Below are 10,707 nucleotides of genomic sequence, written 5' to 3'. Positions count from 1 at the left end.
AGAGGCGCAGCAGCTGGTGGTGCGACTCCGTGACTTGCGCGCCCGGCTGCAGGTCGAGTCGCAGCACACGCCGGCAGCCGTGGTCAAGACATAGCCGTGCCGCCACGCCTGCCTCATCGGCGGTGGGGGCCGTCTCGCGGCTGTTCGTGACAACAACAAGGTCGAGCGACTCCGGAAGACGCGGGTGGCCGCGCGTCACGTCGGCGAGCCGCACCATGCCGTCGCCAACCTTGAACATGTGCTCGACAGGGTCGCACAGCACCATCAGCGCGCGGCAGGACGGCGACGTGAAGGCGGAGATTACCTCCTTGCGGGTGCAGCCGGTGCAGAGTGTCCATGGGTGCGGCGTGTCGGCAAGCCAAAGCACCGAAGCACCAGAAGCAGATGCAAGCGCTATGTGGCGCCGCTCCTCTGTTGCGGCGGTCCCGGTGCTCTTCTGCGTTGTGAGCGACGTCTTGCTAGAGACGTCCTCCGTGCGATACATCCCCTGCGACTCCGGTGACGCTCCGGCCATCGTCATCGTTGTGGTGCTACCACCTCCACCGATGACCGCGTCCTCTGGGAGAAAAACATAGCGGCTTTCGCACGGGGCCTGCAGAAGCGACGGTTTCGTGTCGCGCCGCATGGTGTGCATGAACTGCGCGACGGTAGGCGTCACCGCCAGCGTGAACTGCTGGCCCAGCGACTCCACGCCGGCCGCGGAGTCCTGGAGTGCAGGAAATGGCACGTGTAGCAGCGTGGGATCGACGACGAGAACCAAACATTCCGCCTCATCATTGGAACACTGCGCCAACCGCAGCGAGATCTGGACAGGCATCCAGAGGTCCGCGTACAGGTCTTGCAGGGATTGCAAGAGCTCGATGTTCTTCGCCGTCTCCTCGGCGTTCACATCCAGCACAATCTGCGACGCCTCCACTGAATTCGCGTGGCTCCTACGTGCAATGGAACTCAACGACGACGCAATGATAGACACGCGGCGACCCGTGTGCGACGGCTGCGGTGTCTCGGCCTCAGACAATATTGGCTGATGCGGCGGCACCGGCGCCTTTTTGGTGTGGTAGTCCTTCAAGGAGTACACCTGCACGGAACGCCGGAGAAAGAAGCTGCGGCCGGCTGGGCGCACCACGACGCTGTACTGCGTGGAAAACTCGGCAAAATAGAAGACAAAAGTGCAGCGCGGGAACGAGACGAGCGCGAGATCCACCACGTCGGCGGGGTTACGCGGTATCAGTTGCTGCCGCATCGTCGGCGGCATGAGTGACAGTTGCGTAGCCATCTCGATGGTCTCCAGAGCACGACGAAAGCAAAGCGTCGACACCTTCGTGGCCTCACGCTGCGGGAACTCCTCCCGCAAGACCTCCGGAACGTTTACTGAGGGAAGCGGATCCTGCACGACGATGTCGCTCTCTCCCTCTAGCACCGCGGGGCGCTTACAAAGCGAGACATTCGCCAGCGACGTCATAGGACCCCGCGTGGGTGTCGCCGTTGCTGCTGATGCGTGTGATGACGATGCCGGCGGTGACGCGGCACGGGGCCGTTCAACGGCGGCGGGGAGTTCCTCCCCCTGAGGTTTAGGTGCCGCCTTATTTTCTGTGCTGCTGCTGTTGTCATCGTCAACGAGGGACGCTAAGTTCATGCCGAACATGGAGCAATTCGCCAGCGTCTCCCCAGCGTCCTCTGTGCCACCCTCTTCTTCTATTGATTGCCCTTTACCGCTGTGGGTACCATCATCACTTTTTCGGATATTTTTCATTCGTTTCTCCTCTTCTCGCATAAGAACATTAAGGTCACCGCTGTCGTTGCGCACCTGATGCACACCTGCTTCCCCATCATCAGGAAGAGCACCTCTACTCCCACATCTGCCGCCGCTGCCACCCACAGACGTTGTCGAGTTTGTGGCCTTCGGTTGAGCCGGGGATGGGGATGAGGCCTTATTGTTGTCTTGATGTCCCGCCTTGTCGATGCCATCATCCACAAGCGTCACCTCCTCATCGTTTAGGTAGTAGTAGTGCACGAGCCAGCGTGCCGACTCCATGACGGCATGGCAGCTCTCGCGGCTCATGTCCGCCACCTCGGAGAAGGCGGCGAGCACGATCTGGTGGTGCCGTCTTGCCTTAAAAGTTTGCCCCACCGTGGCATGTGCCAGCGCAAGCAGGGCGTTGGCATGGCCAAACTCCGCCCAGTTAAACAACTGCCGCGCCTTGTGGGCCCAGAGAGTCAGCACCTTGATGGCGTCCACCACCGCACCGTCACCCAGAAGCGCACGGGCACGCATGCTGAGGAGCGTCCCCTTCCCCTGACCACATTTGTCCTGCACCTTCTCGCGCTCGTCGAGGGTCTTTATGCACTCCTTGTACTGACCGAGCTGCAGGTGCGCATCGGCCAGAGCTTCCAGCGCAAATCGGCGGTCGGCGGCAGCATCGACACCCTCTGCAGTGGACGCCAGCGCGTCCAGCTCTTTGGCTGTGTTTACTACATCCAAATACATCCCAGCGGCACGCTGTGCTGTGACGATGTTGCGTGTTGTTTCACGACTAATCTCGCTATCCTCATACTCCTTCGCAAGTTCGCTCACCTTTGCCCACTGCTCCCCAGCCTCCCCGTGGTTACAAGTCGCGGTGTACAACCGGGCGAGGCGGATGAGGGCGTTGTATTGCAACAGCGTGTTTCCTACCTCCGAGGCGTATTCCAGCACTTGATGGTAATAGTGAACGGCGGTCTTGGGTTTCTCCAGCGCGGCATATACCTCCGCAAGTTTTGCCAACACAAGCGACTCCCCTAACTTGCAGTCATTCCGCGCTCGCTCGCGTTCCCTCGCCGTTAGAGTGGGATCGGTGTTGCTACCGATAAGACCATCCCCACCTGTGTACATGGCAAGTGCATTAGAGTACTCCTGCAACGCATCTTCCCACTTACCTAGCATTGCGAGAGCGTCACCACAGGTTATGGTTAAAATAGGCTGCTCCGCATTCACCCGCCGAAGGATCTGGGAAATAGAGAATTTTTCCATAATCATGACCGGCGCCACTGCGGCTAATGTCTGACCCCCTTCCAGGGTTGTGTTGTCGCCAACTCCATTGCCGCTTGGCGGTTCTTTGAGGAGCGCCATCGCCCATGCCTTTACTTCCTGGAGGAATTCCTGTGCACGCTTCGTTTCACGGCACGCGCGCTCAGCATCGAACTTGCTAAGACACTGCGTGTGGACATCGTATGTTGTGATCTTCACCTGCAGGAGTTCTACGCGCTCGTCAACGTCAGCCGATGTGAGGGTCCGCCCGAGGGGCAGAAGCACGTCAGACCACAGTGGAGGGCGCAGAGAGGCGGAGTTGACCTTGTCCTCGATGAGTGGTTCAAGCAGCAGCGCGGCCTTCTTGGGCTGGCCGAGCTGCAGCAGAGCCCTTGCCACCACCACAAGGGACGAGGCCACGTCGATCGGTGCCACACCTCCCGATGCCTTCCCTTTGGGTGCGCACCGCTGCAAGGCATTCTGGGCTGCGTACGCGCTGTTCACTGCGTTACTGAGCTGCTGGCGACGCTCTCTGACATTGACCTCATGCTCTGCCTGAGTCACGTAGGCGAGGGCAAGGTTGCGCTCACTTTCCGCTTCGCAGCAAACCATCCCAAGTTCATAGTCCACAGCTCGCGACTTGCGGGCCTCAGCAGCACCATCAGCATTTCTCGCCGTAGTCGTAGTATTAGTTGTTGATGTTGTTACTGCTGCTGCTGCTGACGACGACGACGATGACGACGGCGGAACTGGCAGTGGCACTGGCAACGTCACACTCAGCCCCTTTGCGCATTCCACCGCCTGCTTGAAGACCAAAACCGCGTTTTTATACTCCTTCTCCTCCTCGAGCTGCTCGCCGCGTTCCTTCAGCGCCACATACACCCCCGCATCGCGCAGCGACCGTTGCCCATGCTTGATGTGCTCCATGTACAGATCAAAGTACATGGCAGTGTGCACGGCGTCGTCGAGGCGGTGATACGCCCGCCAGCTCTCGCGCAGGTAGAGAAGCTTCGCACAGTAGATTTCATGCCGCGCGGCAGCGTACCGCACGACGTACGTGCCACCAGTCGGAGCAAGGTCTTGCACCATCTGCTCGCACAGCGCCGCCTGCGGGAGCGCGAACTGCGCCGTCTCGATCAGCGAGGCGTCCATGTGGCAGGCCTGCTGTGCCTGCGCGAGCAGTCCCATCGAGCGCAGATACTTCACTCCACTCCCGAGCTCGTGCTTGCCCACCGACCACTCGTTCTTGGCGTGAGCAAAGTGCGCCTGTGCCATCTTAAGCGCCGCGGCATACTTCCCGGCGGCAATATGAGCGTGCACGAGGGACTCGAGGGCGCTCTGCCTGCACATGAGCCACCGCATCGCGAGCGCCACGTCGCGCTCCTCGTTAGCACAGCGCTCCGCTTCGACAAACCGTGGCGTGCGGCCGCGCAGACATTGCTGTACGCGCACGTGCAAGACCTCCACCCACGCCACGTGCAACATGAACGACACCAATTCTTCCTCGAGTGAATCATCACTCGTGTCCTGCGTCACCACCACCACTGCTTCTGCTGCTGCTGCCGCCGTCGGCGTCGTCGACATCTCTGGCAGAGAGTTCACCGACGACTGAAGCGACGGGCTATCCCCTTCATCCGCGACGGCGTACCGATCCGATGTTGGCTGAGGCACGCGTGGCTGCTTGTGTGAATCGCTAAACAGCGAGCCCACCGTGGCATCCAAGCCATCGTTGCCGACACCGCCCTCCTCCGGAGACAAAATATAGTTGGCACCACAGCTTCCATCAACAGTAGAGCCGGCAGATTTCCAGCCGGCGGCGGCGGCGGCGGCGCTGGGACTCCTCAGACTGAGCGTGCAGGTTGACAGAAAGGAATCACAGTTCTCTTTCCACACCTTCTGCAGAATCTGGAATACCTGCTGTCGCTTCTCCTCGCTCCAGTAGGGTGAGCAGACGGCATACGCAGACATCATGTGGCAACTACAGACCACATTCGACGGCCGGATCACATCGCCATTGCCTGCCTTCTCAGTTGCAAGACTAGATAAGAGCTGCTCAAGGTATGCCACCCACGTCATGACAACGTTTTGCTCGTACACCATTTCTATTTCTTCCACAAGCTCTTCTATACAAACAGTGTCCACAATATGCTTTGCCGCATCCTTTTTCTGTGTTGGCACAGCCTGATCATCGACGGCTCTGTTAACAGCATCTTGAGCGACATTCTGTTTGCCCACCGCTGCGTTACCCGGTTCATGTCTTGGTTTCTGAAGCACACACTGAACAAGTTCATGACCGCTCTTCTCTTGCAAGAACCAGAGCGATATAATCGCCTCCGCCGTCTGTCGTTGTGTGACGCCGGTTGCGCCCATGAGCTCCGCGACCACCTCGCCCCACGGAACGGGAATGGCGCAGCACATCGTCTTTTCTGCTCTTGACGACAAAATCAAAGGCCGTGTGCTGGCATTCGGACCCGTTTCTTCTGTTGGTACTACTACTACCTCTGCTTCGGATGAGGAAGCGCCTTCTGTGGATTGCCATTCCACCTGGCGTTGCAGGATGGACCGCATGATAATCCACGTAGTGAGATTTTTCACCAATGGCAGCTGCTCCTCGGCTTGTTGGTAACCGCTGAGTTTGACGTCGTTTCCACATCCACAAAGATCATTCGGAGTTGTAGTTGCCGTCCCTTTTGTCGCTGATGCTACAGCGGCTGGTGGGACAGCTTGGAAACTTGAACTCCCTGAAACATCAAAGCCGCCACCTGGTGGAGACAGTGCTGAGCGACTCACACTTACCTTATCTTGTGACGACGGCGATGAGTTTGCCGACGTCACAGATGACCGCTGCTGCTGCCATCTTTCCATGATACAGGCGTAGATGGTGCGGTCAATCTCAAGGAGGGCATTTACAAGTTGCAGCAGCAACACACGCCAATGTTGCTGGGTATACGTTGGTATAGTGGTGGCAGCGGCACTGCTATTGTCAACAGAGGAGAGTGGAGGACTCGCTACACCAACCTTCACGGCCTCTCCCACATCTGCATTCGCCACATTGTCATTGTTACTGGAGGTGCTGTTGTTGTTACTACTGCTTCCGACGGCTCTCACCACCCGCCCTACTTCTTCATCGGGTACCTCATACAGACAGAGCTCGAGCGCTGCGATCATTTCCTCCCGCTCCTGTTTCAGAGGAAGCGGTGGCTCCTTTGCGGAATGCGTGGCGCGCAGCGAACGCAGTATGGACGTTGACGACCCTGTCATCCCAGCAGACGCCGGCGTCCTCGAGTGTACGGGGTCCCCATCAGGCAGAGGGCAGGTCAATGACGCAACAGACCCCCTGGATTCCAAAAAACGACGGATATGATGTAGCGCTGAATGACAGTTTTCGAAGGGAGTCACACCGCGCTGTCCGAGCTGTTGCTGTTGTGAAGGAACAGATGGAAAGGAGTTGGCGTTGCTGCTCCCACTCTCCTTGTTCCTCCTCCCTCTCCTCCAGAAGTTCGTAAGTGACCTGAAGTTCATGGCGAGCACGCAACACACAAACGAAAGTGGCTCCAACAAGAAAGACACAAAACACCGCGAGTCCCGCCCCTTCTTAAGTTCACAACAGTTCTCTTCACGCTCCTGCTATCAAAGTGGGGCGTGGAGGAAAGGTGGAGAAGGAGGAGAAAGAGGAGCGGGTGGTTAAAAAAAGTTAAACGTGAGACCCCTTTCTCTTGTTGTCCTTGTGTGAAGCGTCTTTACCGTTTCCTCTCTTCCTTCGGCTATATAACTTCTGGTGTGCTGCACGTCGCAGGATTTGCTGCGGCCTTCTCAAGCAGTAACGTGCGAAGAAGAGCCCCAACTACTCTTCCTCTTCCGCTTTTCTTTTCCCCCCTTTCTATAGTTTCTACCTTCCGCAATATAGAAGTAAGAGAAGAGCAGCCGTAGAGTGACACCCCATGCTTATATATCATCCGCACCCGAATGATTCGGTTTGCGTTTGAATTTCATTTTGATTTGCTGCCCCTTCTCTGTGCATGCGCACACACGCCCCCCCCACCGCCTTCCAACACATCAATGCACAATACACAGACAGACACAGACACAGACACACAGAGCAGGTGGGACACAAATACGAAACTGGCCGCTGTGGCCTCCCGGCCCCCACAAACGTCTCGCACGCTCAGGCTTTCCTCAGAGCCAGTCCCTGCACTTCTAGCCGCCGGTGCTGCTGCAGGCCCAAACGCAACGCGCCGCATGACAACAAAAATAATGACCATTGAATAAGCTAATTCAGAAACGAAGCAGCCACAGAAGTCTTCGTCGCAAGAAATCATAGGTGCAACACGATAGACACACACACCGGCTGATTCATGCGAGATCCACTGGCAATACAAACTCACTCGGTGAATAACAAAAAAAAAATAGCCTCAAGGATACATCTCTTGTCCAATGATGAAGGGGCCTGAGGTTCGTGCGGAGGGGCGCTTGTCCTCACTCCGGCTGAAAGCACAGGAGCAAAGAAACCATTGGGTCTTTTCCACTCACTTGTGCCACCAACACCACAACTGATACAAGAGACAAAGATGCAAAGAGAAAGAAAACGAACACTGGGTGAAGAGACAACACAGTAGCTGTAGCCGCAGCGGCAGAAGCGGCCTTTACAGCGAGGGACCAGACCACATCTCCATAACAGCCGCTCTCCGCGTACAGGTCAACCTTAAAACTTCAGTTCACTGGTGAGCACACAACACCACATTCGCAGTGCGTGTACCCACGCACACCGGGGCGAGCGAAATTGCAAACCGTAGCGGCACTATCACCTGTGCCCTGCGCCACGCGTCAACTAGCCATTTCGGAGCGCCGCCGCCATACCTCCCACGGCCACACCTCATGCGCCTCGCGCGCGATATGGTCGAGGTAGACGGTGGTGCCGNCGCCATACCTCCCACGGCCACACCTCATGCGCCTCGCGCGCGATATGGTCGAGGTAGACGGTGGTGCCGTGATACACCACCTTCTCCCACCCTGGCGGCAGCGCCTCGCCATCGCTGGGGCACATGGCCGCGTATAGCGCCTCTTCCGAGAGCCCCTCCACGTGCTGCAGCATCGGCGCGTGTACGTCGGCGCGCCCCCCCTCCGTTCGCAGGCGGCCGTTGCGCTCATCCGCGGCCTCGGGCGAGCGCTCGCGGTGCGTTGCAAAGCCGCGTCGAGACATCTCCACCCCGTCTGTCCCAAGTCTGCCACAGGAACGATCACACACAAACACAAACGGGCACTCTTCACTTATGCTATGTGCGTGTGTGTGTGGGTGGGAGAGAGAGAAAGAACAAGCGGGAGAAAGCAGTGGGAAGAAGCAAGAACGAAAGAAAAGACTGCGTACAAGAGTGAGGGTGCCAGGCCTCTCAATCCTACTCTTCATATTAAAAAACACATGATGTTCACACTCACGAGACCCCCAAGCAATAGGACACCACACAAAGTCACGTGTCAGTCCATGCAGATAGGAACTTGACCGCAAGTCGCCACTGCATATGCCCACCTTACATGTTAATTAATTCAAAGAAACACCAATGTTTCTTTTTCCTTTTGTTCTCCCATTCCCTCCTCCCCAACGTGCAGTGGGAAGGGAAATAGCAAAGAAAAAAAAGCGACCTAGGGGGCTGCGCGTCCAAGGAGATACTTATTAAGAATGAAAAAAAAAAGACCGACATAGGATCAACACCTATTCATGCCTCATTCGGCATTTTTGTTTTATAGTAAAGCTCGACAACACAGCTGCCACAAGAGATACACGGAGGCATTTCTCTTCATGGTCGCGCCTACTCAAAACCGAAGTGCTGCACACGATCATCGTTGCACCGCTCGGTCAGGAGGTGCAGGATTCGCACTGTTCTCGCGGTGAAGCTGAAGAGCATGCTCGTGACCATAGTCAGAGATTATATCAGACTTCCCACAGTAGGACACCTGCAGCGGCTTCTCACGCTCCATGTTGTAGCGATTGTGCAGCGCCATGATAGCACAATCAGCTTCCCATGTCGTAGCGTATTCAACAAACGCGCTTCCCTTACTTCGGTTGGTTCCCCTATCACGAAGGATGTTTACATGAAGAACATTCCCGTAGAAGTCGAAGAGCGCAAACACATCTTCCTCTGTCGCATCGAAGTTCAGCTGGCCCACAAACAGACGCGCTCGTCCTTGTGGCATTAAAACACGCGGCAATAAGGAGTGCTCTTGCTTCCTAAGAGAAACCCTTTGCCACAACCTCCAAGAAGAGAAAAGGGAATGGTTCAGTGAAACGACAGTTCATGTAGTGTATGTGCCTCACGGTGTGTTCAGTGGCAGCGAAAAAGAATCCTCATCAAATTGGCTGTTGGGTGGTCTGTCCAGCAGGGAGGCACCGGGCCTCGTTGGCACGGATGTGGGAGGGTGGGTTCAGTGAAACGACAGTTCATGTAGTGTAAGTGCTTCACGATGTGTTCAGTGGCAGCAAAAAAAATACTCATCAATGCTTGTTGATTATAGTTTTATTTTGCACCTTGGTGCCACGATACTGTGTACGGCTTCCATAATCACAAAGAAAAATGAGCCTACCAGTTGAAGCAAGCATATACATTGCACCTCGGACAAGTCCATTCTTATCAACCGCAAAAAGGACAGAGAACAATACTTACACCACCAACATTTATCGGTATTCCTCCAACAAAGATCCTTCGCACAATTACCTCTGCACCGCTCGGTCAGGAGGTGCAGGATTCGCACTGTTCTCGCGGTGAAGCTGAAGAGCATGCTCCCGACCATAGTCAGAGATTATATCAGACTTCCCACAGTAAGACACCTGCAGCGGCTTCTCACGCTCCATGTTGTAGCGATTGTGCAGCGCCGTGATAGCGAAGTCAGCTTCCCATGTCGTGGCGTATTCAACAAACGCGCTTCCCTTACTTCGGTTGGTTCCCCTATCACGAAGGATGTTTACATGAAGAACATTCCCGTAGAAGTCGAAGAGTGCAAACACATCTTCCTCTGTCGCATCGAAGTTCAGCTGGCCCACAAACAGACGCGCTCGTCCTTGTGGCATTAAAACACGCGGCAATAAGGAGTGCTCTTGCTTCCTAAGAAAAACCCTTTGCCACAACCTACAAGAAGAGAAAAGGGGATGGTTCAGTGAAACGACAGTTCATGTAGTGTATGTGCCTCACGGTGTGTTCAGTGGCAGCGAAAAAGAATCCTCATCACATCGGCTGTTGGGTGGCCCGTCCAGCAGGGAGGCACCGGGCCTCGCTGGTACGGATGTGGGAGGGTGGGTTCAGTGAAACGACAGTTCATGTAGTGTATGTGCCTCACGGTGTGTTCAGTGGCAGCAAAAANGGCCTCGCTGGTACGGATGTGGGAGGGTGGGTTCAGTGAAACGACAGTTCATGTAGTGTATGTGCTTCACGGTGTGTTCAGTGGCAGCGAAAAAGAATCCTCATCACATCGGCTGTTGGGTGGCCCGTCCAGCAGGGAGGCACCGGGCCTCGCTGGTACGGATGTGGGAGGGTGGGTTCAGTGAAACGACAGTTCATGTAGTGTAAGTGCCTCACGGTGTGTTCAGTGGCAGCGAAAAAGAATCCTCATCACATCGGCTGTTGGGTGGCCCGTCCAGCAGGGAGGCACCGGGCCTCGCTGGTACGGATGTGGGAGGGTGGGTTCAGTGAAACGACAGTTCATGTAGTGTA

General features: G+C 56.2%; 7 protein-coding genes across 7 annotated transcripts; 4 read left to right on the top strand and 3 right to left on the bottom strand.

Moving 5' to 3' along the window:
* Window positions 1–215: 215 nt before the first annotated feature.
* On the top strand, window positions 216–575 carry DQ04_05581070 (hypothetical protein; the record flags this gene model as incomplete). Its single annotated transcript, XM_009314274.1, has 1 exon — window positions 216–575. One exon carries the CDS (start codon window positions 216–218, stop codon window positions 573–575), a length of 360 nt encoding a protein of 119 aa, XP_009312549.1.
* A 48-nt stretch (window positions 576–623) lies between these two features.
* On the top strand, window positions 624–1,028 carry DQ04_05581060 (hypothetical protein; the record flags this gene model as incomplete). The annotated part of the gene is made up of 1 exon (XM_009314273.1): window positions 624–1,028. The coding sequence occupies one exon, from the start codon at window positions 624–626 to the stop codon at window positions 1,026–1,028; it is 405 nt and encodes a 134-aa protein (XP_009312548.1).
* Window positions 1,029–2,041: 1,013 nt separating this feature from the next.
* On the top strand, window positions 2,042–2,782 carry DQ04_05581050 (hypothetical protein; the record flags this gene model as incomplete). Its single annotated transcript, XM_009314272.1, has 1 exon — window positions 2,042–2,782. One exon carries the CDS (start codon window positions 2,042–2,044, stop codon window positions 2,780–2,782), a length of 741 nt encoding a protein of 246 aa, XP_009312547.1.
* A 1,134-nt stretch (window positions 2,783–3,916) lies between these two features.
* DQ04_05581040 (hypothetical protein) lies at window positions 3,917–4,519 on the top strand (the record flags this gene model as incomplete). The annotated part of the gene is made up of 1 exon (XM_009314271.1): window positions 3,917–4,519. One exon carries the CDS (start codon window positions 3,917–3,919, stop codon window positions 4,517–4,519), a length of 603 nt encoding a protein of 200 aa, XP_009312546.1.
* A 3,361-nt stretch (window positions 4,520–7,880) lies between these two features.
* DQ04_05581030 (hypothetical protein) lies at window positions 7,881–8,207 on the bottom strand (the record flags this gene model as incomplete). Its single annotated transcript, XM_009314270.1, has 1 exon — window positions 7,881–8,207. One exon carries the CDS (start codon window positions 8,205–8,207, stop codon window positions 7,881–7,883), a length of 327 nt encoding a protein of 108 aa, XP_009312545.1.
* Window positions 8,208–8,839: 632 nt separating this feature from the next.
* Window positions 8,840–9,196, bottom strand: DQ04_05581020 (RNA-binding protein; the record flags this gene model as incomplete). Its single annotated transcript, XM_009314269.1, has 1 exon — window positions 8,840–9,196. One exon carries the CDS (start codon window positions 9,194–9,196, stop codon window positions 8,840–8,842), a length of 357 nt encoding a protein of 118 aa, XP_009312544.1.
* Window positions 9,197–9,710: 514 nt separating this feature from the next.
* Window positions 9,711–10,067, bottom strand: DQ04_05581010 (RNA-binding protein; the record flags this gene model as incomplete). The annotated part of the gene is made up of 1 exon (XM_009314268.1): window positions 9,711–10,067. The coding sequence occupies one exon, from the start codon at window positions 10,065–10,067 to the stop codon at window positions 9,711–9,713; it is 357 nt and encodes a 118-aa protein (XP_009312543.1).
* Between the last annotated feature and the right edge of the window lie 640 nt (window positions 10,068–10,707).

Source organism: Trypanosoma grayi (genome assembly GCF_000691245.1).
Source record: "Trypanosoma grayi strain ANR4 Tgr_558_V1, whole genome shotgun sequence".
Taxonomy (NCBI): Eukaryota; Euglenozoa; class Kinetoplastea; order Trypanosomatida; family Trypanosomatidae; genus Trypanosoma; species Trypanosoma grayi.
Note: the sequence above shows the minus strand (reverse complement) of the source record. Positions and strands in the feature narration are given on the sequence as shown.